Source organism: Dipodomys ordii, unplaced genomic scaffold (assembly GCF_000151885.1).
Source record: "Dipodomys ordii isolate 6190 unplaced genomic scaffold, Dord_2.0 Scaffold48, whole genome shotgun sequence".
Lineage (NCBI taxonomy): Eukaryota > Metazoa > Chordata > Mammalia > Rodentia > Heteromyidae > Dipodomys > Dipodomys ordii.
Window position 1 is genome coordinate 5,331,977 of NW_012267264.1, and position 26,215 is coordinate 5,358,191.

The window sequence follows — 26,215 nt, forward strand, 5'->3', positions numbered from 1 at the left end:
AGCGGTAGCTTTGATCCTTTACTCCTTTCCTCATTACATCTGAGTTTTACTGGCCAACGTATATGGCAGTCCTTTGGTGTTTATTCCACACAACTATATATGCTATGTGACTAGGGACCAACATGGGCAAAATACAGGAGCGGGGACAATGTTAGGGTCAGTTGATGGGAATGGAATGTATTGTGCATGGTGATGAAGATTCCAAAGAAAATTAAAAGGTTGAGAGTAAGAGTTTGTGAGGGCAAATAATACAGCTAAGAATTTAAAATTTTGGAATATTTATAATGCATTCCTGTAACTGTCATTTCAGAATATGAATTCAAAGTCATCATAGTGTTGCTCAAACTCCTACATCTCCAGCTATTGTAAAAAGGGAGTTAAAACAAAATAAACATTTTCCCAGTGAGTAAATAGATACAGATACATAGTTATATACACAAGTACACACACACTCTTTCTGATAGCTTAGAATATTTTCCCTAAATTTCTCATAAGAATAAAATGCTGAAACAATGATACAGGTTGACCCATTATAACAATGAGATGTACAAGACAACATGTTGAAAATGAGCTTTACAACTTGGGGGTGGGGAGGAGTAAGGGAGGGAAGGAAGGAGGGAGGGAAGGGATTGTACAGGAAAAACAAAGGAAAGGTAACAATGTTCGATAGGAAATGTACTCATTGCCTTACTCGTGTAACTGTAACCCCTCTGTACAATATCTTTACAATAACATATATATATATGTATGTATGTTTAAAAAAGAATAAGATAGATGGAGAATAAATCTAACCTGACTAGTGAAAATACCTTGCTAACAGCTTGGTGAAATTAATTTGATTAAATCTACTTATTATTTGGAATCAAGGCCATATATTCAGAGGGGCTTGATCAATCCCAAGTATTTGCTAGGAATGACAAACAGTATGATGACGTATATCCCAGAAGAAACAGGAAACAAGATAGTTCACTCCATTGGGAAAGCAAAAAGGGGAAAAATGGAGAAAATACAGTGTGGAAAATTCACTAACATTGAGGCTAGGTGGAATATTTTGGAAATTGTCTTTAGAGATTGTAGAACAAAATATGTTATGAATAAATGCATGTTGTCAAACACTATTCATCTTTCTTGAGGATATTCTCAATCTAGAAAGACCTCTTAGGAATTAGAACAGAACTTCAAAACAGTAAATCCACAGTTGGGAAAAGAACATGGAGAAAGACCATTGTATTGTATCATTAGCATTCTGGTTCAGATGGAAAAATATTGTTTTCTCCCAGTCCATAATACTTTGCTCCCATGTTGATAATAATCCTGATCTTAACCAACAAAACAGAGCATCTGCTAATAGATATCTCCAATCGCATAACCAATTACCCCAAAAATATACTCAGTATTTTATGGTAAGCCTTTGTATAAATAACTGTCTTCTCTGCAGCCAGTTTGATGATTTGCCGTGTAAGTAAAGGAACCATCCTTTAATTACTTCATGAATATCATGATTACTAGGAAATGATAATTCTGTAGATGGTATCCATCAGTGTGTAGCTAGACTCTTTTCCCATCCACTCCTTAGAATTTATAGCTCTATGGGGGCTGGGAAGGTGGCTCAGTGGTAGAGTGCTTGCCTTGCATGCATGAGGCCCTGGGTTCGATTCCTCAACACCACATAAGCTGAAAAAGCTGGAAGTGGCGCTGTGGCTCCAGTGGTAGAGCACTAGCCTTGAGCTGAAGAGCTGAGGGCCAGTGCCCAGTCCAGAGTTCAGGCCCCATGACCAGAAAAAAAAAAAGAATTTATAGCTCTACATTCCATACCTATCATCTGTCCTTAATAAAAATCATAAAAACCAACAGACAATTTAAACTAATATGCCTTATGGTACTTCTCATGTATCACTCTACCAGTCCTTTCAGAATTCTTTCTTTCATCTTTAACTTTTTTAAACTGTGTATCATGAGACAAAGTCAGTAATAACACGGACAGACTCTAAGTGTCAAATGCTATTTAAGAAATCTAGCCCATAACATGCACAATTTTTGTAAAAAAAAATCTAGGGAAACAAAGATATTACAGTGTTTGATTCTAGCCCAACACCCTCAGGAGAAGAAGGCAAACGCAGAAGGATTTCTATAACTCCCTGAGCTTGCTATAGAAAGTTCATGGGTAGCAATTAAAAATGCAGCAACAGAACAGCATTCCACTGGATGCCTTTAGAATCTTGCTGCTTCATGCAATTAAAGGCCAAATGAAAAATGTCATGATTAATCTTGGTGTTAATAGAATCTGGCTTTGAAGGTAGCATTTCTAACTCCTGGGCCTCAACTAGAATCCTACAAAGAAAACCTTCCTGCAGGAACTGTGTGGCTCATCTGGTTGATCCCTGAGGTGCAATTGCTATAATCCCTTAGAATCCCTCTTGTACCATTCCTTCCTGAGGGACATTGGGATAAGGAAGGACCCAAGGAGAGGCTCATGCCATGCTTATAGCAAACCACATCTTTAAAACATGCATAAAATATACAATGAATTGTTGACTACATTGTCCCTCCTTCCCCTTTCATTCCTCTACCACTTTTCCTTTGCCCTCCTCCTCCTCACTTGCAAGTACCCATTTCCTGGTAGTTATTTCGGGGAGTGGGAGGACTTTGGCTTTATCTTTCTACAGAATTATACTATTTGAGTTCTCCATGGAGGCTATTATACTTCAGTGAATTCATTTGTAGCTGCTTGTATATCACCCAGTGTGTTTACTTATAGAAGTGTAGGCACGTTCTAGCTACCACAAGGAGGGAAACGGGCAACCTTTGTTCCTCTGGGTTTGGTTTACCTCACTTAATATAATTTTTTCCAGTATACTAACACACACACTGCATCTTGCATTCCACGGGGCTTTTGCCTCTACCTTATCTTGTCCTCAGTAACAAGTCCTGTAGCATCTTACTTGGATCTAAGCCAATGATGCTGCATACTCTAAAGAGAAGACAAAATGCCACATGGCTCATTAGAGAGACCTGTGGTATAAATTCATCTCTCAGTAGGCTTCCCAAGTACCATTTCTTCTGCCCCTTTCTGCTGTCATGCAGCCCAACTCTGGTGTCCTCTTGGACTCTAGTCCAAAAGTTATTCTTTCCCTCTTCCAGTTTCAGGGTACTGTGTACCCATTGGCATTGGCCCATATCACCTCTACTTGGGGGCATGCCAATTCCATTTGTGTTTGTCTCTCCCCCTTGTTGTTTATATGTTCCTGAGAAGAAAAGCTGAAATGTCTTGTATTTTTGCATTTTCTGTCTTAGGTACTAGATAATAATAGTAATAAAAATAGCATATATTGAACACTTCTTCTATGCTAGGTACACAATATATATCATTAAACTTTGTCATTGCAATTCTGTAGACTGGGGCAATACCACCTGTGTTGTAAGGTTTTCTTCCCCTGCTGTCCACTGAATGACCTTGAAACAGGCAGGACTCCATTGGTAGTCTGATGGCTTTAACTTCATTCTGCCTCCATAGCTAACCTCCATACATTTCACTGAATTACACTCATTGAATTGAAAACCAAATCTTTTAACAGTCCTAGTGTATTTGACATTGAGCATATTTAAATTTTTAGACCAATCATAGATAGAGATTTAACTAATCATATCAGTTACCATGCTTTATATTTCCTTCATATTTTGCCATTTTCAGTCTTTTCGTATATACATATACATATATATGTGTATATCCTTAACAGATCTCACACCATCCTTGTAATGTGAGCATGATGGCTTCCTTTCCCCATTTCACTGATGAATAAAATGAAGAAGAGAAATGAAATGAAATGCCATCGTCTAGTCACACAGTGACAGAGCTATAACTTGACCTCCCCTTATCTTGTATACATGCAAGGCTCCTGCTTCACCTTGCCTTTTCCTCAGCAATATTCACCCATTCATGGACACATAGACCCAGTGGAAGGTACCAAGAGCCAAGTGCTTTGCAAAAGGCTTCCATGCTTTGGGTTGTCTGGTTACCATAGCAATTGTCGCTCTCCTCATGGCAAATGAGATCACCTAGCACACACTTGCTCTCAAGATTTGAGTTACAAGAGATGAGGCATTTTCCACAGAGGGCCATTAAGTCTGGAATTCCCTTCCCCTGGTCTGATATAGCCCTGGAGTATTGGTCTTCTGGGTCTTTGCAAACCACATCAAGTTGAGTTAGTCAGTTGTGCTTGGTAAGAAATCCTAATGGGCAAGAAGAAAGGACTAAATTGACTTTCAGTTGTGAACAATTTGTAATTTTTTGGGGGTGGGGGGTTGCTGCTTATATTCCCCTCAGGATAACTCCATAGCTGGATATAAATTCTCCTTCTTTAAAAATAAAACTTTAGTTAGCAGTTTGCTTGAGTTTGTTTCTATGTTCTTACATCATATCACAAATGATGTGATGGAGAAACCTACAGGGAAGTTTTTGTTTCTTTTACATAAACTATTTTGCAGTAATTGATCCGCCATAGAGAAAAGATGATCTCTTGTGCACTCTCGGCGTGTTCTGTGGTCACTAGAGACCAATAAGCTGTGTCTCTGGAACTATTATCACTTTGTTGAAGAAGCTGCTATGTGAACAAAAACCAGCCTTCGTTAATTTCCCTTTTCATATTTAAAAAACCTTGTCAGTACTTTCCCCTTGGGAGTGTGTAATTTGTCAATAGTGCATAGTATTTTAGATCTGAAAGATGAAGGGAATAGGTCCTCCCTAGGTTCTTCATATTCACTGACCTTCACACCAGATGTTATTCAATATGTTTCCACCCGATAAAGTGAAATCTTCCATACAACATACCTTTTCCATCTTATAGAAACACAACATTTTAGAAATGCAAAATACTTTTGAGAATAATTTGAACTTAACACCTATTTCTTCTGTCCCCCAACACACACATTTAACAAATGGAAGAATTGAGTACTGAAACGTATGAAGGTCAGAATCAGGATGTATGTTCTCTGTCCAGTAGACTTCCAACTGTGTCCTTCTGTGTTCACAGTCTGCTGAGTGAGCTTCCGAAAATAGGGATGATCCTTAAATATCTCAAGTAAAACGGTATCATAAATGCTCGTTAGTGGATCTTGGATATTACAGTTCCCTTTCATGATCACATCTTTATTCAACCCCCTGTGTCACTGTAGAAAAAGTTAGAAGAGGGTAAAGTAATACATGATAGAAAAGAATTTGACCATCTTTGTTTACCAGCATCTGTATTGGAGATGAAGAATATTTTAAGAAATAGACTCATGAACCTAAAATTATTCATTAACAGCTTAAACTACCTGACATGTACATTAACTAGAATCCCATTATATGTTTCATATATATATGAGATATATGTGAAAATATAAACATACATATGTATTTCCAGCAATGGCAATGGATCTTGGAGTCTGTGTTGAGAATGAGAAGAGTAAGAATTATTATTTAACTTGACCTGATCTGTCAGTGTATTCTTCATGGATTTTTGTGTCCTGGGAAAAGTTGGTTCAGGAATTTTTATTTTTCATACTGCTGTTAAATTTTCTTCACTGAAACCTGCTAAGCACTCACTGTAAACTGTATTGCAGTTCGTTTCAGTGTTGGAAGGGGTGTTGTCTAAGCTATCACGGTATGATGAAGGCACTTTCTTCTCGTCCATTCTGTCATTCACTGTAAGTATTGTAATGAGTTCTCCTCTGTGGTCTTTTCATTGGTATCTTAGCACTTACATGGCAGTTAAGAACATAATTCTCACAATTATCTCTTTTCCATTTAAGGTGAAGGCAGCTGCAAAGTATGTTGATGTTCCTGTAAGTATTTTTTGTCTGCTTTTCAAACAATACACAATTCTCTCTCTTTCTCTCTCTCTCTCTCTCTCACACACACACACACACACACATTCTCTGTCTCTTTCTCTCTCTCTCTCTCTCTCTCTCAATAATTATGTCTCACCACAGGTTTATTTCAAATCTTTATACCAGTGCCATTCCCCTAGGGAATACTTTATTTTCCTCAAGCAAGCACCAGCCCTCATAACAAGGCTGGGCCCGTTACGACAGTGTATTTTGTCTATAGTACTTGTGAGCTTTTTTTTACAAGGCTGGATTGTCATGAAAACATGAGACCAGACTTGCATAGGAAAGTCATAGTACTTTGGGATGGAACAAAAGATACCTAAAAAAATACTTACTGTTCTTGCTTTTATGTGAATTGCTTCTTATACAAGTTAAATTAGCAATAAAGGTTACCACTCTGTGCAGTATTTTTACAAATAGTACCAAATAGTACTTTTACAAAAAGTACCAAAAAATGATCCCCATCATATAAAAGAGACAAATCATAATAACTATAAGATCCATAGATTTATACATTTAAAAATTTGTTAATACTCAAAGATATGATAATTAAAATAAAGTGTTCATTTCTTGCCAAAAAAAGGTGAATGAGTTAAATGAAAGAATTTGTTTTCTAAATATTAAACAGTTTAAAGATCAGTTGTCACATATTTAATATTTTGTTGTCACATTTTAATTTAATATTTTGTTTTTCTCAGAATTTTTGGGAAATAAATAACCTGTAAATCTGTTGAAAAATTAAGATGCCACTTACAAAATTCATGAAACCTTCTTAACTAGCTTTCGTGAACAATCACTTATATGGGAAATAAAACTGAGAGTTTAGTATAGCAATTTAAGTTATCATTGTATCAAGTTAATTTTGGCATTGCTTATGACCAAGATATGATGTTCTATCTAGTCATATTTTGGCATATATGCCAATTTTCAAAGAATTAGAACACAGTGGAAATGACTTAAAATTTAAGACTTGATGGAATACAGATTAACTGTTCATACCGGAGAAACATCCCATGAGTAGACATCATTGTGGATGCTAGCAGGTTGAATACTAGAAAGGCTTGGATCTCAGTTGAGATCTGAGGATCCTGGTTCAAAACCAACCCAAACAGAAAAGTCCATCTGACTCTTATCTTAAATTAATCACCACAGAGCTGGAAGTAGAGCTGTAGGTCAAGTGGTAGAGCACTAACTTTGAGCAAAAAAGCTAAGGTACAGTGACAGAGCCCAAGTATGAGTCCAAGTCACACAATTTGTGCACATGTGCACGCATGAGCACACACACACACATACACACACACACAAAAGCATTTGTCTAGTGATTTGGTGCACATCTCTTATTCTGGCTATCTACAAGGCCCAGGTAAAAGGAACATCACAAATTTGAAGCCAGCCAGGGCTACCTAGTAAGACTCTCCCACTCAAAAATAAAAAATAAAATAACCATGCACCGATAACTCACTTTTTTTTTGGGGGGGAGGTCCGGTCGTGGGGCCTGAACTCTGGGCCTGGGCACTGTCCCTCAGCTCTTCAGCTCAAGGCTAGCGCTCTACCCCTTGAGCCACAGCACCACTTCCGGCTTTTTTCTTTTTGCTTATGTGGTGCTGAGGAATCGAAGCCAGGGCCTCAGGCATGCAAGGCAAGCGCTCTACCACTGAGCCACCTTCCCAGCCCCATAACTCACACTTTTAATCCTTGCTACTCAGACAGCTAAGTTGTGAGGATCCCAGTGCTAAGCCAGCTTGGGTAGAAATACTCATGAGATTCTTTCCTCCAACTAACCAGCACAAAGCCAGGAGTAAGGGATGGGAAGGAGAAACAAAGGAGGAGGCAACAATGCTTGATAAGAAATGTACTCGTTATCTTGCCCATGTAATTGTAACCCCTCTGTACAGTATTTTCACAATAAAAATAAAATAAAATAAATTCCATAGAAGAAGAATAAAAAAAAGATGTGATTCATGTGGTAAAGTGTCAGCATTGAGTGAAAAAGCAAAGGGGGAGTACCCTAACCCTGAGGTCAAGCCTTAATGTATCAACATACATACATATACACATACACACAGATATGTAGATAGATAGATAGATAGATAGATAGATAGATAGATAGATAGATAGATAGATAGATAGATAGATGGAATGACATTTCATTCCTCAGGTGGCCTGTGTCATTGAATTGACTTGGGTATTGGGTATTATTTCACATAGTGACTTCAATTTCATCACCCATAAATGCATCAGTCCTTCTGACTTCTAACTATGGTAATCTACCATCTGAGTTCTATCTAGATCTGTCCAAGAGACAGTAGAGCCCAAAATGTCCCCAAAACTCCTGTAGAGAAAAGGGCAGTACCTTCTTGCAATACTTTTTGCAATACTACCTCTTGTTGGAAATTGTTTTAAAACAAAGTAAACAAAGTAAAGTCTTAATTCTATGGAAGGAAAATTACCTATGATATTAGGTTATACTCTTTATTGTTGTTTAAAAAATAGGAGGAGAAATTTATGTTCCAAAAAACTTGCTCAGTTGAAATAACTAGCACTATTAAGGTTGTACAAGAGTTGCAAAAGAAAATGATTCAACTCAATCCATTTAAATATAGCATGTCAAAAAATAAAAATAAATAAATATAGCATGTCATAAACACAGTCTTATCTATCTGTGTAATCAGTACATTTCATGGTACTCCCTTTAAGAAAAAATATTAATGTATTCCTGAACAAAGTAAATTCTAATGTCTCAGACTTCTCAACACAGGATCTGAGGTAAAGTCTACCATGCTAGCTTTCTAATCAGGTGATGATCTGCAACTTTAAGATCATTTGATTAAACAACCTTATATAGAGTTCTGTTGGCACTGCACAGGTCATGACCCTGCCATAGTGTATTGGAATGTTCATTTTTCAAAGACATCAGACATATTTTTTAAAATTTATTTAAAAGCACGATCTAGCAAAGCACGAATGGCCCACACCTATAATTTTCTTGGGCCAGTCCTGAGGTTTGAACTCAGGGCTTGGCCACTGTTTCTGTGCATTTTTGCACAAGGTTAATACTCTGTCGCTTGAACCACAGTTCCACTTCCGTTTTGTTTGTGGTTTTTTTGTTGTTGCTGGAGGTTGTTTTGTTTATTTGTTTCATTTTATTTATTTGGTGCTTAATTTGACATAAGAGTCTCAGGGACTTTCCTGCCCAGTCTGGCTTTGAACTGTGATCCTCACTTCTCAACCTCCTTACTGGCTAGGATGACAGGCATGAGCCATCAGCAGCCAGTTTCATGGCCACTTCCTAAGACAAACAAGGTACCTTATTCACACAGTGAAAATATGAGATGTCTTTTCATTATGTTTCCTTCTGTTTTAGAATCCTAAGCACCTTGTATATATCAATGGTGGCTTGTCAAGGTCGAAGAGCGACACTGTTGTTTTTTGTTCACATCTTTCTTTGCTTACTTGTTTCCAACATTGTTTGTTACTTACATAAGGTCACCTGAATACTAAGTGCTTTACGTCAGAATGAGAACTAGGCAGGACTTGGGGAATGGAGCTCCTGCCTACTGGGACACACTCACCTGGAGAGAGTCCTACGTGCACACCAGAACCAAACTGCATCTCACTGCTCTAAGTGAGCAGGAGAGCTGTGTGCTATACTTCTGTTGTCTTTGCTCACTTGTTTTTCTTTCTAGCTCTTTACGTAAGGTCAGTCCATGTCCTCCTTACCGTTGGCGTTCTACCCACTCAGGCCTTGCTTAGTCCAAAATGCAGAAAGTTTCAACGGGACTAAGTAAATCAATCCCCATACATGTCAACCTTAAAAAAAAAAATGAAAGTTTCAGAGCATTTTTAATCTACTTCTTCAAGTCCTTATGAAGTTTTTGTAATTGAAACACCTATAGATAGGTGAGAGGAAACTTAATGGATAATATTGTTAACTGAGCAATTAAATACTTTTTTTACCATTATGATCACTATGTAGGGCTATAACAGTTTGAAACCTATATACTATACATAATTAACACATTTCTTACCAAGTGTAATTCTGTATCAGCATCTAGCCCTTCAAATGAGATGTGAGTGATCCTTAGTACAGAACAGCAATAGAAAAAATAAAGATACTACATGTTCATAATTTCAAATGGAGGAGACAGAGTAAATGCAGAAATCTCAGCTAAAAAGAAAAGAAGCAACCAGCCTCCATTCCTTGCATATTTAAGCCTAAGATCTTAAGGTATAATTCAGTATTATTTCTAGCATATAAAATAATTTCTTCTCTGGAAAGAGTTCTCCCAGAGATACAACAAAAATATTTCAACATATGAATCCTTCTATTGGCTATTTCAAGACATATGAATATATAAATTAGGTTGTTCCTTAGAGGAAATGACTTATGCATTTGAATATAAAAATGAGTGCCATGATTATAGCATATAATTGAATATATTTGAAGCTCTGACAGGAGGGTTCTATCTTTACAGACTGCTCATGGCGTAGATAAAAAGAACCTTATCCGTAGCAAGAACTCTGGAGTAATGGAATGCTCTCTCTCAGCCATGCAGGACTATGTGAAATGTACATGCTTCAGGCATTCACTTTACATGCTCCAAGTCTGAAAGCCATTCAAAAGGATGTATGCTCCATCATCTTTTCTCAGTATCATTATATTTAAGTGGTTGTACAAAGGAGTTGCCATTAAAAAAAAATACATCTTGATCAGTGTCACCTTTTTCAACATTCCCATCCCCTCCCTCCCTTGCTTTTTCTTTGTTTAATCCTTTTTGTGTATAAATATATATCATATATAAATTATCTTTAGTTGTACAAAAGAGGTGCCATATTGCAAAGCAGTTTAAGAATACAGTGCATCCTAACCAGTGTCACCTCCTTCAACATTTCACCCTCTTCATCCCACTCCTTCTCTTTTCTTAATTTAATGATATGTGCAGTAAAATTTTGAGTGCATTTCCCCCCCCATCTTCCCCATTTCATTCCTCTACTTCTTTCCCGTTTGCCCTGCCCCCACTCCTGAACATATCCATTTCCTGGTTGTGAGCTCCATCATCTTTAACACAGAACTTTTCTACTCTTCAAATTGGGCTCAAGAAATACATACCAATGTTAGTTCAACAGCATTTGGAATGCTGCCAAATTTTAGAGAACAAAGTGACTTGTGGTCACTTTACTCTCAAGACAATAGTTTGGCATTTTTCTAAATGATAACTTCTTTTTTCACTGTTTAAAAACAGCATACAAAACTTTCATTGAGAATTTCATATCCTTGTAAAATTTTATTGTTAAATTTTTTCTCCTGTGCTCATTTTTTAATGAAGTATTCCTTGTTCTAGCAGGCTTATATGATATTTACATTGCTATCAACATAGTTTGAAGGCTTTGACTCCTGTATATTTCCTTTGGCATTCCACATGATTACAGCATAATAATTCCATTTGGTAGAAAGTTGATACACACTACACACACACATACATGATCTTCATGGTATAGAAAAAATGTATTTTTAAAGTTTTTTTAAATATATAATTTATTTAAACTACTCAAAGTACTTTTGAAAATATTACATTTTTCTCAGTTGCAAAAATATATAACCTAACATACAAGGACCACAGTAATGAGGAATGCATTAATCAGTGAAAAAAATAGTATTTTTAACAAGCCCTGAGATAAATTAGGTGTTTGTAAAATTATGACCTGAATCCCCTGATGATCAGTTATAATTGACTGCAGAGTCCTGCATATAAAGAGCTATAAGACATCTGTGCTACAATTTCAAACTTAGAAGATACTCATCTTATATCTTGTTAAATGGTAATGAAAAACCAGATGCAGGTATTTCATTAGTGAAGCATGCAGATCATCATAAATGAGGACATCACAATTTTGCTTTGGATTGTTTATGGCAAGCTTTTCTAGGTTATATGAAGAGCACTTTTAAATGAAGGCAATGACACTATAGCTTCTAGTTTATCTTTGTGACTGGAATTGTTGATTTAAAAAAATGTCTCCTCGTTAAACAGGTAACCTGCCAGTGTTTGTGTAGAATGTTGTGAACCTCCAGTTGCAGGTTAAGCAAATCTTACTGTGTTGCTGTGAAAAATGACTGCAGTGTGTGGCTCCCACCTGCCCATGAATGGGGAAGGCAAAGGCTTGCACCTGTGGGATTAGACCTAGCAGCAGGAAGTCAGAGCATTCGCAGCGTATAATTAACCAGGAATTTTTTTCTCTCTTTTTTTAAGCAGTCTGTTCATCTTGCTAGGTTAACTAGTAATTAACACATGAAAAAAAATGTACTGGAGTTTGCACCCTTACTTCAACTCATTCACTCAATGATATATTTGAGTACTTTTGTAGCTAATGTTACAAGCATGATCCACTTACCTTAAAATAAGGCATTTCCTCCCGTAGTTGCTGACTTCTTTCTGCTGACAAAGGGATTTGTTAGATCTTCATGTCCTTTTACTATAACTTTGTTAGACCAAATCTGTCCTTGTCTAGTCAGATTAAGAGTACTATAGGAGCTCTTTTGATGTGGCCAGAACTACCTTAACTAGCAAGATAAAGGCGTAAGTGAGTAATGAACTGAGTGTCTTGAGATTTAAATGGGAAGATGGAAATTAAATCACTTTCCCTAAATGGTATTTAATATAGAAGAGAGCTTGCTGTGTGATTTTTCAATTGTTATTTCCTCCTAATCTTTAGAAAGCTATAATTATCAATTTAGAAAAAAACTCTAAATACAGCTCTCTAGGATACTATGTTATTGTTTTAAAAACTCACCATAAACCATGGTTGAAGTTTAACAGTCTTCTCCTTTCATAAAATTGGGGGATATCCACTTGTACTAAAATTTGTATTCATCTTCCATCTTGTGGTACAACATAGGCATGCATTTATACACAAAACACAAAAACAATTAGCAGTATGCTTAGTTTGGATTTTTATTGTTGTTTGGGAGTTTTTCTTCTTTTATGCACACGCAGGGGCTTGAATTCAGAACTTGGGGACTGACCCCTAAAGTTTTCTCTCAAGGCTGATGCTCTACATTTGATTAAGTGGAGATAAGAATCTCAAGGACTTTTCTATCCAGGCTAGCTTTGAACAATGATCCTCAGATCTCAGCCTCCTAAGTAGCTATTGTTACAGGCAGCACCCCGCAGTTTGGGGATTTTAAAACTACATTTCATTTCCTATGGAAACTATTTCATAATAGAATTAGATGCAATGAATTTCCAAGTGTATAATTCTACTTCCAGAAAACAAGCATCTTAACACAAAGGAGCACTGAACCAGAGATAATGTCTTCTATCCAAACACATTTGTGCTGTATGTAAAAACTGTTTAAAAGGAAAATTACATCTTTTCCAGCAATTTATCAGAGATAATTACCCTTCATACACCAAATGAAGGATAAAGTGTTTTAAAGAACTATAACTCTAATTGGTAAATGTCACCAGCTGTTGCAGTTACTCTTACTTGTGTATATTCTTTTAATGATTATAGTCTCATGCCACAAGCTACATGAAAATATATTCACTAGGTGTGAAATTCCCATATGTCACAGTTTCAAGAATAGGTAAACAGCACAAAGATAAAAGAAGAAATAATGCTAATGAGGAATGATAAGAATTCTAGGTTTTGTTTTCCAAGCCAGTAGATCTTAATTTGCTAAAATGGAGACAAATACAATTTCAAAAGGAGAAGGAAAGAAAGAAATTGTTGAAACAAAACTTTTAAGTGAGCTTTATCTCATATCCTCCACCTGAGTCTTGTTTCCTTAGAAAGTGGTCGAATTGTCAACACCTACAGCCTTCAGTGCTGTCTCTTTTGAGAAGAGCATTTTATTTTCTTTTAGGCTTGAATGTCAAACTGTTTGTTGATCTTAGATGGTGAAGCATAAACTCTTCCTGGACAATATTTCATGACATCATCTTGGAGATAGCAAGGAAATAGAAAATAAATCACCTTCATATCTTTGAAAATCTATAATGTCATTATTTCCCTCTCACCTGGACATAACTTCCACAGATTTTGTTGGGTCAAGTGATTGACTGAATTAGACTTCTAAGCAAGGTTTGGCTTTGAGAGGGAGAAATAAAAAAACAGGGTGGGAAGGCAAGCCTCTCATTTGTTTTTTCAATTCTGAGCTTAGCTGCCTGAACCCCGTGCCTTGGTATCATGTGTATCAGGGATTCTAATTTCCAGGCACCTGACGGAAACTCAAACTCAAAGCCTGAGCTAAGTCACTAAGTACAGAAAATTGTCCTCATGTCATTTTCAGCTTTTTAAATGTTCTCATTTTCAGTGTTTTGACAAAATTTGAAAGGCACCAAGAGAAATACTTACCCTTTATGAGTTAGTTGAGAATAAATAATACTTTTGTACAAATACCCTGCCTCATCATTCAAAAATATGATATATAACCCTCTCTTCACAAAGAAAGCAAACAACCTGTTTTTATTCATTGAAATCCAAGCTTGTAGAACTTAATCTTTCAAACATTGATTATGAAAATTATGCAGAAATGAATTTGTTCAATAGCCTCCATTAGGTTTGGAATATATTGCCTAGCTTTTACACACACACACACACACACACACACACACATAAACACACACAGAGTCATTTCAAATTTTTAACTTACCTCCATTATATGGGGACTATATTGTAAAAATTCTTGAATTTATGTGGCATATACTAAGCTAAATCTGAGTAGTAAGAAATTTTAGTGATGATTATTGCACGGAAATTGCACAGACATAACTATAAGAAAAACTCAAATAAATTTTCATAAATGGAATAAAATAGCTTAATGCCTGTACTATGCGTTTGACCAAGAGAAGTAAAATTTTATTAGGATATGTATGCTACCTCAGTCAGAGGTGTACCTTAAGTTGTTTGTATTGGTTCTTATAATCTTGCAGTATTTACTATTGCAGATGAGTTTAATGGTGATGAAGATTTTAAATGCATCTGAGGAACACAAGAGGATATAAGCCTAACTACTTTATTTGGCCATCCATTTCACTGTTTTGTTCTTACTAGTTTTACTGTTAACCAAATAACTAATACAGACTGTGAGTTAACTCCCAAGTACAGATGATATTTTTTTCCATTAACTGGTCTAGCTATATGAAGCTAACTTTCAGGCATTTGTCACTTTCTAGTACTGATTAGTCTATGGGAAGAATGAATGTTAACTACTCTCTTTCCTCTAACATTACAGACACCAATATGTAAACCTAACCACTCAGGAGGCTGAAATCTGAGAATCATAGTTCAAAGCCAGCCCAGAAAAGAAACTCTTTGAGAGTCTTATTTATAATCAACCAGAAAAAAAGTCAGAAGAGCACTAGCCTTGGGCAAAAATGTTCAAGGATAGTACCAGGCCCTGAATTCAAGCACCATGACAAACACACACATACACACACACACACACACACACACACACACACACACACACACACACACAAAAGGAACCAAATGTTACAAATTGAAAAGTTTATTGACTCAGCTCTCTAGTTTTATATAAGAAACTAGTTTGTTTATGTGTCTGCTTTTCTAAAAAGATAAATCCTTAAAATAATACTGATAAATAATGAATAGAAGCAATGGACAATTCACAAAAATTTAAGTTTTTAGCCAGGCGCTAATGTCTCATGCCTATAATTCTAGCTACTCAAGAGGTTGAGATCTGAGGATCACGGTTCAAAGCTAGCCCAGGCAGGAAAGTCCGTGAGACTCTTGTCTCCAATAAACCACTCCGAAAACCAGACGTGGTGCTGTGGCTGAAGTGGTAGAGTGCTAGCCTTAAGTTGAAGAGCTGAGCGACAGCGCCCAGGCCCAGAGATCAAGCCCCACAACCGACAAAAAAAAATAGTTTTTACTTCCTAATATAAAAATATTTTAAGCAACAAAAACCCAATATCTCTTTAGTCACATTTTACTAGGTTTAATAAGAAATTTAGTTTGTAATTCCTTAAACACCCATGATAGTCAAATGACAATACAAGAAAAGCTAATATTTTAATATTGATAAGGCAGTAAAAGGTGATAAAAAGTAAAATGTGCTTGCAATTAGGAAATAATAATTGCATTGAGAAATTTTTGAAAATTTCACTTATACTGCTTGGCATATTGGAATTCTAAGATAGTCACTAAAGAAAAAAAGACAGTATCTATAGGTTTACATCTGTATAGTTGTAATCATTGAAATAATAATGAATATGACCTCAAGTGCTCAATAATAAAATAAAATACCATATGTTTAATAGTAAACTTACTTTATAATAAACTTACCTTATTATGGAATTTATTAAAGGTACTCATTGTTTATTTGGTAATGAGCATTTTTAAGTAGGGTAATCTCAAAATTACTTCCCCAGCTGTGTTAAACATTAATTTCATAAATGAGATCTGATGAGGTTTTCTTCCCTGTGCTTTACCCTCACATCAGAAACCAGGAATGGACCTGGCAGACACCTATATCATGTTCGTTCGGCAGAACCAGGATATTCTTCGAGAGAAGGTCAATGAAGAAATGTACATAGAAAAGCTGTTCGATGTAAGTAGCTTCCTTGGCAAGGTGTGCTGGCACAAAATATACCCAGCAAAGAGGAAAATTGTATTTGATGGACTATTTGCAGCCACTTCTCATTTTTGGTCGTGTTTCTTCTATGCAAATAATAGAGTCAATAATTTTTCTATTTCCCTGACAGCTGGTGGAAGCTTTGATGATCTCTTTTCTATATGAAAACTGTCACCCTCATAATTAGTCTCAAAACTCTTCTAAGGTATAACAAGCAGTCTCCTCGAGCATGCAATAGCATTTCCTTTTCAGCTTCCTTAGAGAGAATTCATGGAGCAATGGATCTGGCTCCTCCTATAAAAGATTTTTGTAAGCCAACATGTTAAACAAAGACTTGCCTTTTCCAAGCCAGAGTACCTGACATAGCACTGTTATTGAACATTTTTATTTTGACTTCATAGACAAATAATATGGTGAAAATATATGATCATCTTCTCAGAACAAAGGTCTTCATTTAGTCATGGCCAATAGACATAGAGTTGTATTTATTGAGCATCTAGAAAGGTACCCAAGAGAGCAGTCCTTTTAAATAACAGTGTTGTCATTCATTTGTAATTATCAACAGTCGTTTCAAAGAAAACAGTATTGTACTTACAAGGTAACCTTGTATTATAAATCACTACAATGCAGATCCTGAAATGTGGTATTTGTTTTGAAGTTTATTTATTTATGTAATCTTCTCTGCATTTTTTAGAAATGCTTTTCTGGCAGTTGCATTTTAATTATGCAAGTTACTGCAAATGTTTTCATAACAGCAATTCACGGGCTTCCTGGTGACACTTCAGCTGTGGCAGTTGCAGAAGGTCCCAGAACGTCATCATAATCTCTTGCCACGGTCTGTCATGTCAGTATTCGCTGTCGGATTGGGCGGTCAATATGAATCTTATTTTTCTGACTTTAAGTTTCCAACCTCTACCCAGGCCATTTCACAATAAAAGTATCATCTGTTTTAATAAGCTAAGTGTTAATATGTGTGAAAAGAATGATTTCCTAAAAGCTTTGATGCCCTGCAGGGTAGAAAAATTATCATCCATCCAGCTGGCTCTTTTACAAAATACTGAAACCATATTAGCAACTTCTGCTTCCATTTGCTCTTGCTCTCCATTTCCAAGCATATGTTGCATTTCTGAGTTCTCCTTTACTTTTTTGCTTAGCTGGTGATTTTCAGAACTGTTGAACAGAAAGAGTTGGGTTGGATGTCACTTCTGTTATGTTTCTTTCTGGGAGAGCCAAAGCACATATTGTTTGTTAAAAATGAAGTAGAACCATACTAGAAATTGTCCACTCTAGATAGATTTTTTTAAGGGGCTGGGAGAATATTCCCTTAACTTAAATTTTTGTCCTGACTTACTTACTACATGCCTTAACCATTTTTGCTGTTAGTTCAGAATGTGGAGATTTATTTTTTCACTTTGAAAATATTCCCCACTCGAACAGCTTTTCACTCACTGGACTTTCTTAGAAGACTATTGCACAACTGTAGCAATCTGACCTAACTAAACTGGACCCACATAGGCCAAAATTGAAATAATGTGCACTAGCTTCTAGTTCTGTACTTCTGTACACTTTGTTTTTGATACCTAAGCTTCAGATATGGCTGTGGGTTTGCTTCCCAGCCACTCTGCTTTGGGTGTGGAGGTTTTGTCATTTTTCATATCCCCAGTAGAACATTAGACTTGTTATTTGCAAAACCATTGTAATGTCCTTAAACATTCTAATGTTTTTAGGTTGCACATTTTCATTTAATTAAAAATAAAAATAGTCCCTAATTCTGTTGATATGTCATCAAGTGTAACATGTATAAAGGGGGACCAAGAGCCCCTAATTAGCCAAGACTGAATTTGTCTCAATTACAGTTAGTAAATGAGAGGTTATCAAGTATGTGTTGAAAGGTAAAGTAGAATGTGTATCTTAAGCAACAGATCATTACTGAGAGACATTATATAATTATTGAAAATCCCCTTAGCTGGAGCTTAAAATAATATTGTTAGGTGTCAAGAAACAGTTGAAAATAATGATCTTAAATATACTGTTAGCAACCTTAGCCTATTAGAGATAAAAAGATAGAAGAGAACAATTGTATTCAGGGAACATGTCAAACTTTTGATATTCCAATTAGAGTACTTCCTATGTAAGTAAGTAAATGGATCCTCCTAAGTTCAGTTTGTAAAAGAAAACACAGGCATGCACATATCTATTAGAGTAGATGAACATGGAGTGGGTTTTAGACAACTAAAGGGCTGAGGGTCATTGCAATATGAGAACTTAACTCTTAGAATTTGAAATGATAAAATCATATGATGGAAAGATCAGTGGACTGAAAATGGGGAAACCACAGTTCTGCCATGACTTTTCTGAATGACTTTGGAAGGTTCTATTATTTCTTTAGGACTCAGTTTAGCTACTATATATAAACTGAAATTGCTGGTCTAGAGCTCTGGAGGTCTCAAAGTCCTTCCAGATTTTACAGTAACGGTTCTTTTTGTAAGAATAATAGAAATTATTGGGGTGTTTGAATAATGTTTGGAGGCTAGCAATTCTTAAGTCCTTTCATGAAACCAAGTCTTGCATAGTAAGCCATAGTAAATCCACAAGCTGAGTAGAAAAACAAGGATCTGCACAACATTATAGATGCATGCCATATGAAATTTTGTGTATCTACTATCACAGATCTGAAATCCAACTCTAGTGCTTGGAACTCAAATCAGTTCTCTATAATCATGCCAAGTTTTTCTTCCAAGTCACCAGGATATGTTGGACAGAGTAACCTCTGTCTTTATAGAGCTCATTGAGATACATGCTAACTTTATAAAGACTGCATTTACCCCTTTAATAATAATGTTCTATCTAGGTAAGAGAAGTCTAAATGAAGTTTGCCTGAAATATAAAAAATTAGAATTTGTGATGGAAAAAAAGAAAAAAAAAGCCAGGTGTCCATGACTCACAACAGTAATCCTAGCCACTCAGAAAATCTGAGACATAGAGGATCCAGGTTCCAGGCCAGCCTCGACTAAATAAATAAATACATACATAAATAAATAAATGTTTTCATTACTAGACTCAGTTTCCCAGTTTCCAAGAAAACTAGCAAAAAGCTGGTCTATAAAACATGGCTCAAATGATAGAGTACTAGCAGAGCATAGAAAACTGAGAAAATATAGGGCCCTAACTTGAAACTCTCACACCAAGAACAAACAAACAAACTGGTAGGGAATTCTATTTGGGAGACCATCTTCCTTAACATAATGTCCTTTTTCTAATGTACAACATCATTGTCTGTGGTCTTTACAATTGGTATCAAATATGTAAAACCATCTTCAGCATGTTTGTCCACAACTTGAAACTAATGACAGCAGTTTCCTAATTCTTATCCAATTTTGAGTATCACTTATATTTTTTCTCCTAGTGAAATCAGTTGATCAACTCTTGCAGGTTTCTGGACACAGAGTCAAAACCACAGGTGTCCTATGTGTGGGAAAAATGATGTGAGAGGCATTCGTAGAGTACGTTGTGTCTCTAGACTGGAAAGTGGTATAATATTATCAGAAGTTAAAACTAACATCTATCAAAATAGCCAGACCAGCACTTCTGTGGCCCTTTCGTAAGTCCCAAAAATATTACAAAGTGGAGTTAATAGGATTCTTAAGGCACATCGCACACATGCTCACCCTGCTTCAAGATGGGTACTTTCCATCTTGAGTCCCTTTAAAACTATCTCCTGTTCGCATTCCTGTTGGTGAAGTCACACCAGGGTGCAGCATCTAATTGGTAAATCATGCAGATTAAACATTCTCTTGTGTTATAAACTGATTAAATATTTAATTGTCAAGGAGTTTCATCTCCATGAGATTTTTTTTAAATATTGTAAAATGTCTTATAAAATTAAAAGTAATTATTTAAATGATAGTTAATCAGTTATATTCATCCAAACAGTCTTTCATAAAGGATTCATTTGTAAGGACTTTTCATGAAAAGAATTCTGCCTTGCTAATAAAGCAACTCTAAATTAAACATTTGGAGCAAAATTGACCTAAACTGTACAAATAAGGTGAGTAGCCTGTTCATGCTATGATAAGAGGGAAAAAGATGAAAATATTCTAAGTGAATATGATTCTCAAAATAAAACTAATTTTGCACCAAAGCGCCCTTGTTTGTCTCTGGAATCCTAAATGAGAAAAGGAAGAAATGCTCAGATTTTTTTTTAACTTCAGTTTTTCACATTAGGACCCAGAATTTTTGGTACAAGGATTTTTTTCACCCTTGAAAACATCAACATTTCTGATCTTATTTAAGGATTCAGTTTTCTGCTAAATTTATTTTCCCAAAACAGTTTAAATCAACAAAATATAGATAAGCTTGGCTAGTAAACCAGATGGCAACATACACCTGTAAGCCTAGCTCTCTGGAGGCTGAAGGAGGAGGATTTCAAGTTCAGGATTATCCTAACTACATAGTAAGACCCTGTCTCCAAACCAACAAAGTAGAAACTAGTCAATAAAACTTTATGTATTAACTTTGCTCGTATGAATGCAAGGTTGACAGTGTAAAATAATATTCTTTAGGTGAGATTTTTGGACTTATAATCGTATATTTTATAAGGCATACAGGCTGAAACCCATTTGAATAACAGGTTAGCTTGCCTTCTTGTTTTTCTTATGTATATCTCAATGTAAAAAAAAATAGCGCATTTTCTTGATCCATTCATCTACTGAGGGGCATCTGGATTGATTCCTCTCTTAACTACGGTAAATAGTGCTGCAATAAACATAGTTGTGCTGGTAGTTTTAGTATGGTCTTGTTTGTGATCATTTGGGTAAATGCCCAAAAATGGAATTGCTGGGTCATAGGGGAGCTCTATGTGGAGTCTTTTGAGGAACCTCCATACTACTTTCCAAAGTGGTGGAACAAGTTTACACTCCCACCAGCAGTGCAGTAGGGATCCCTTCTGGCCACATCCCCTCCAGGTATATATACACAATGGAATTTATACCTCCATCAGAAAGAATGACATTGCCCCCATTTGTTAGGAAATGGAAAGACTTGGAAAAAATTACATTAAGTGAAGTGAGCCAGCCCCAAAGAAACATAGGTCCCATGGTCTCCCTTATTTGCAATTACTAGTATATGTCTGAGACAAGCAGAAACGGTCAGATGAGTTGATGTTAGGCGAAATGAACCCCAAGATAAGGACTCAAATGGTTTTTCTTTCTTGCTAGTGTTTCTAACATATTTATAAGATATTTCTTTGTTGCTTTGTATGCCCCTCCCCAACGGTATAACCCCTGTTGCCACTGTATTTGATGTTGGTATAATTTGTGGAGGGGAAGGGAAAAAACAAATTGTTTAAATAAGGATACAGGTGGACCCATTGCAACAATGAGATGTACAAGACGTAATGTTGAAAAATGAACTTTACAACTTTGGCATTGGGAGGGGAGGGAAAGGGAGGGAGATGAGAGGGCAGGGATGGTAAGGGGAAACAAAGGAGGCAACAATGCTTGACAATGCACTCATTATCTTGCTCATGTAATTGTAACCCCTCTGTATGGTATTTTCACAATTAAAAAAAACATATTAATAAAAATTAGCAATTTTTAATACATATATTTTATTATAAAGATACTGTACAGAGGTATTACAGTTACATGAGTAAGGTAATGAGTACATTTCCTATTGAGCATTATTACCCCCTCCTTTGTTTTTCCCCTACCATCCCTTTCCTCCCCACCTCCTTAACTCCTCCCTATGTATGTGTACAAGACACATACATAGTGTCTTGTACATCTTATTGTTATAATGGGTCAACCTATATCCTTATTTCAGCATTTTGTTATTTAACTTCCCCTTCCCAAATTAGAAAAATGTATATACATGATGTAGGGCACTGGAATCAACTACAGTGAAAACAGGGGTTATACCATGGGGGAAGAACATACAAAAGAAACAAAAAAAATCACATAGGGCATTATAAATACATTGAAGATAACAGCAATAAAGATAAGACCTCTTGTATGCCTCCATCACAAAGAATGATACCACCCCATTTGTTAGGAAATGGAAAGACTTGGAAAAAATTAAGTGAAGTAAGCCAGGCCCAAAGAAACATAGGTCCCATGGTTTTCCTTATCTGCAATAACTAGTCTATGTCTAGGACCAGCCTAAAAGGTCAAAGCTATGTACATATGACCAGATAAGATGGTGCTAAGTGAGATGAACCCCAAGATAGGGACACAAGAGCAATTTCACCTTCAAATTACTAGACAGTTATTATAGACTATCTAAATGAATATCGGTGCCTATCGCAAAGTATTTTCTTTTCTCCTTTGCTTCTATATAAAAAGCAGACAAAAATAAAACATTTATTGTTGACCAGTTAAATTCAAGGATGAATTTTCTGTCAACACTAAAATCAAATACTATTCCTTGGCCACACCCATTTTCCATTTTCATTAACAGAAAGGGATGGATAGTGTAAGTTGAATGATGTATTTGAGTCTGTCTGAAATAATTATTTTCTAAATAGTATTATGTTGTAAGCTGCGATACCTCATTATATAATAAAGCTAGATTAAAAGTTGGACAACTATGGTATGTACAAGGGAGAATTCCAATGGTGTAACTTCTTTGAACAACTAACAGTTGAACAAAATGAAATCCAGGAAGCTGGAATCTGTGGTGCCGTGTGGGAGGTTGAGGTCAAGGGGAAGGGGGTAGGCAAATGGAGAGAGTAGGGGAGAGCAAATACAGTCATGATATTCAATTTATATATGCTAAAATGGAACAAGAAAATCGAGGAGGTAGGGAGAGTTGAGAAAGTTGTGGGGAAAGATGAAAAAGGTAACAATGACCATATCTATATAGATATATACATATATATAATACGTATATACAGATATATTGGTCATTGTCAGCCTTTTCATATATATGTATATATATATATAAATAAATATATATATATATTTGTACTGGTTCTGGAGCTTGAACTCAGCACCTGGCCACTGTCCCTGCACTCTGTGGTCAAGGCTAGTATTCTACCACTTGACCACTTGAGACATAGCTCCACTTCTGGCTTTTTGGTGGTTAATTCGAAATAAGAGTCTCATGGACCTTCCTAAACACGCTGACTTCAAGCCACAATCCTCAGATCTCAACCTCTTGAATATCTAGGATTACAGGTCTGAGTCACGAGCACCTGAGTTGTTTTTGTTGTTCTTTTAAGCTAGACTGATCTGTTTGTTGCATGTATTGTAGGAACAGTGTCTGATTCATCTCACAGGTCTCACCTCACTTTAATTGTCAAGGATTTTAACACTTTGCTTTCCAAATGTTGTGTTCCTGATTGTTTCATCTACAGTATGTGGACCCCAGATATTGACATTGTTTGACCTTCTTAAATTCCTCTTAATAAAATCTGCTCAATATTGTTGTAGCTGCCTTTGTCAATGCTCTGCAAAGCTTATCTTAGATTTTTTTCTTTTAATCCTCTACTCAAAGTTTATTTCTCTTTAAAAGCACTCTCACCTTACAGAATTACAGATGTCTGGTTCATTTGAGTTAATAATCCTCATTTCAATGTTCAGTTGTTATTTGTAAGTGTAAGAATTTATAGAAGGAAGGATCTACTTTTGATGTACAGTGGATGCCAAATTAGCTCTGGCAAGTCCAGACATCGTTCAGAGAGGCCAAAGGCCCTCATTTAAATCTAAGCTGTTGGTGAATTATAACCTGAGAAACTTGAGATAAGCATGCCTAATTGCCTAAAATGAAAACTCAACGAGAAAAATGTATTGTAGCTTGTTGATCTTATTTCTTTGATAATTCAAAAGAATCTTCAAGGAAAAAGAAATCATGTGGACTTCTTAACTTAGATTCTTGAAATGTGATCGTGGCACACAATTGTCATTTGGCACATTCCCAGAAATCCACATCTTTATTTGAGGCACCTGGACATATGTGGCAGGTCTGGTAGAATCAGCTAATTAACAACACAGGCTTAAACAGGCACCTCATCTGGCAGTGCAGTTAGTTGCCTGATGGTGCTCAGCAGGATTTGGTAGTGCTTTTTATTTTTCTATCCTAATGGTCTGCTGCCCACCTCATTTTGTCTTATTGTCAGTCACTACTTACCGCAGCTTGGGGCCCTCCCAGGAGGCTAAATTATTATCAAAGGATTAGGGAGATGTAGCCTTGCAGCTCTGACATTTCTGATTACTTGTCTATGCCAGAACACTAATTAGCTGTGACTAATTAAGAAAAAAATGTTCCTGCCATAGAAAACCATTTAAAAGAACCGAGAAGTAGAAAAGCAATTCAAAAGCTGAGCAGTGCTCAGATTTGCCGATGCTCTTTAGATTTCCACCAGAGCCTTAACTCACCTTTAATTGTGCTCAGAACGTAAAAAAAAAATCCTACATACATCCATACTGATTGAGACATTTTGCTTGATGAGAAAAAAAATATTACTGATCACCTAAGCTCCTTGAAGAATGGCAGTGTATGGTACAGAACTTACATATTTGAGAAGTTGTTTTTTCTGAACAGCAATTGCCGAAATGGCCTTCACATTCATCCACCCAAACCATAATTGTCATTTTGTTGATTTTATAAGAGAGTGTTGAATGAATTATTAGCAACATGTTGAGTGTTTCCAAAGGCATTTAGTATTGACTTCTTGCTTCTTTCACCTTAGGATGGTCTGGAAATGTTGACTCTTGTATATAGAGCCACTAGAACTATGCATGCCTGCACTTCAACTGGCCACTTCTGACTAATGAAAATGCCCACACCTCCCCTGAGATCAACTTCTCTTTCTGTTGATTAGTGCAGTGTTTTCATAGAACTGATGTCTACAAGTCTTCTTTCCTTCACTCTTAACTTCATAAGCAAATAACACATTTGGCTTAAAGGCCAGCTTCTTTGGTAGATGGTTAATACTCCCCCCTCTGTGAGTCTCCCTCTTTACATGTCCTCCCTGCAGCCTCTCTGCAGGATTGTCACTGTGCACAGGTGGGCACAGCAGTGGAAGCTAGGTGGCCTCTATTGACTGTGCCCCGAAAAACATGTGTGTAGGGAAGCAGCTTTTTTGACAAAAACCATCATTCCATGGGTTTATCAAGTGTCCAGACAAAAATTTATATAAAAGAATGATTTTTTAAGTCTTTATAAAGCCAGCTCTATACTTCCTGATTTGAGCCTCTGAAGAGATGTAATCTAAATTTGCAGTATTAATGTGAAGGAAATATTTTGCTTTGTAAAAAAAAAGAGAGAGAGAGAGAGAAAGTTCTCTCCTAAATTCTTCATGCTGTATTTTAAACCCATTTCCCCCTTTCCTTTCCTGTCTTTCTGGAGAACAAAAAGCAGGTACAACAGCATCCTCTAGGGAATAATCCTTCCCAAATATGAAGACTGTTATTAAGGCACTTGTCATACTTGTCTACTCCCTGATAAATAATCCCTGTTTGTTTAGCCTCTCTTCATAGGCCCCTTTCCTAGCCCTTTAATCATCCGTGTGGTGTCCTTTGAAACTTCTCAAAGTATTCTCTGTCATGCTTGAGGTTTAGAGTCAGGGAGGAATAGCATGCAGTATTTGAATGCAGCTGAACAGGATTCTTCAAGCCTGATGCCTATTTCTGTATCTTAATACAGAACTTTCCCATAGCCTTCCTTTATGGATCTCCAGAAATTTAGCTCAAGCTACTTCTTGTCTTTCTTTTGTCATTCTCCTTTTAATTACTTTGGTCTGTGCACATT

The 26,215-nt window shown here is 36.3% G+C and overlaps 1 protein-coding gene across 1 annotated transcript in view; it reads left to right on the plus strand.

The window, feature by feature from the left end:
* Cadps2 (Ca++-dependent secretion activator 2) overlaps window positions 1-26,215 on the plus strand; it is a 436,304-nt gene that overhangs the window by 393,301 nt on the left and 16,788 nt on the right. The window contains exons 25-27 of the mRNA XM_013019914.1: window positions 5,602-5,685; window positions 5,791-5,823; window positions 16,334-16,441. Coding sequence (XP_012875368.1) covers window positions 5,602-5,685; window positions 5,791-5,823; window positions 16,334-16,441 — 225 coding nt within the window. The remainder of the gene's footprint in view (window positions 1-5,601; window positions 5,686-5,790; window positions 5,824-16,333; window positions 16,442-26,215) is intronic.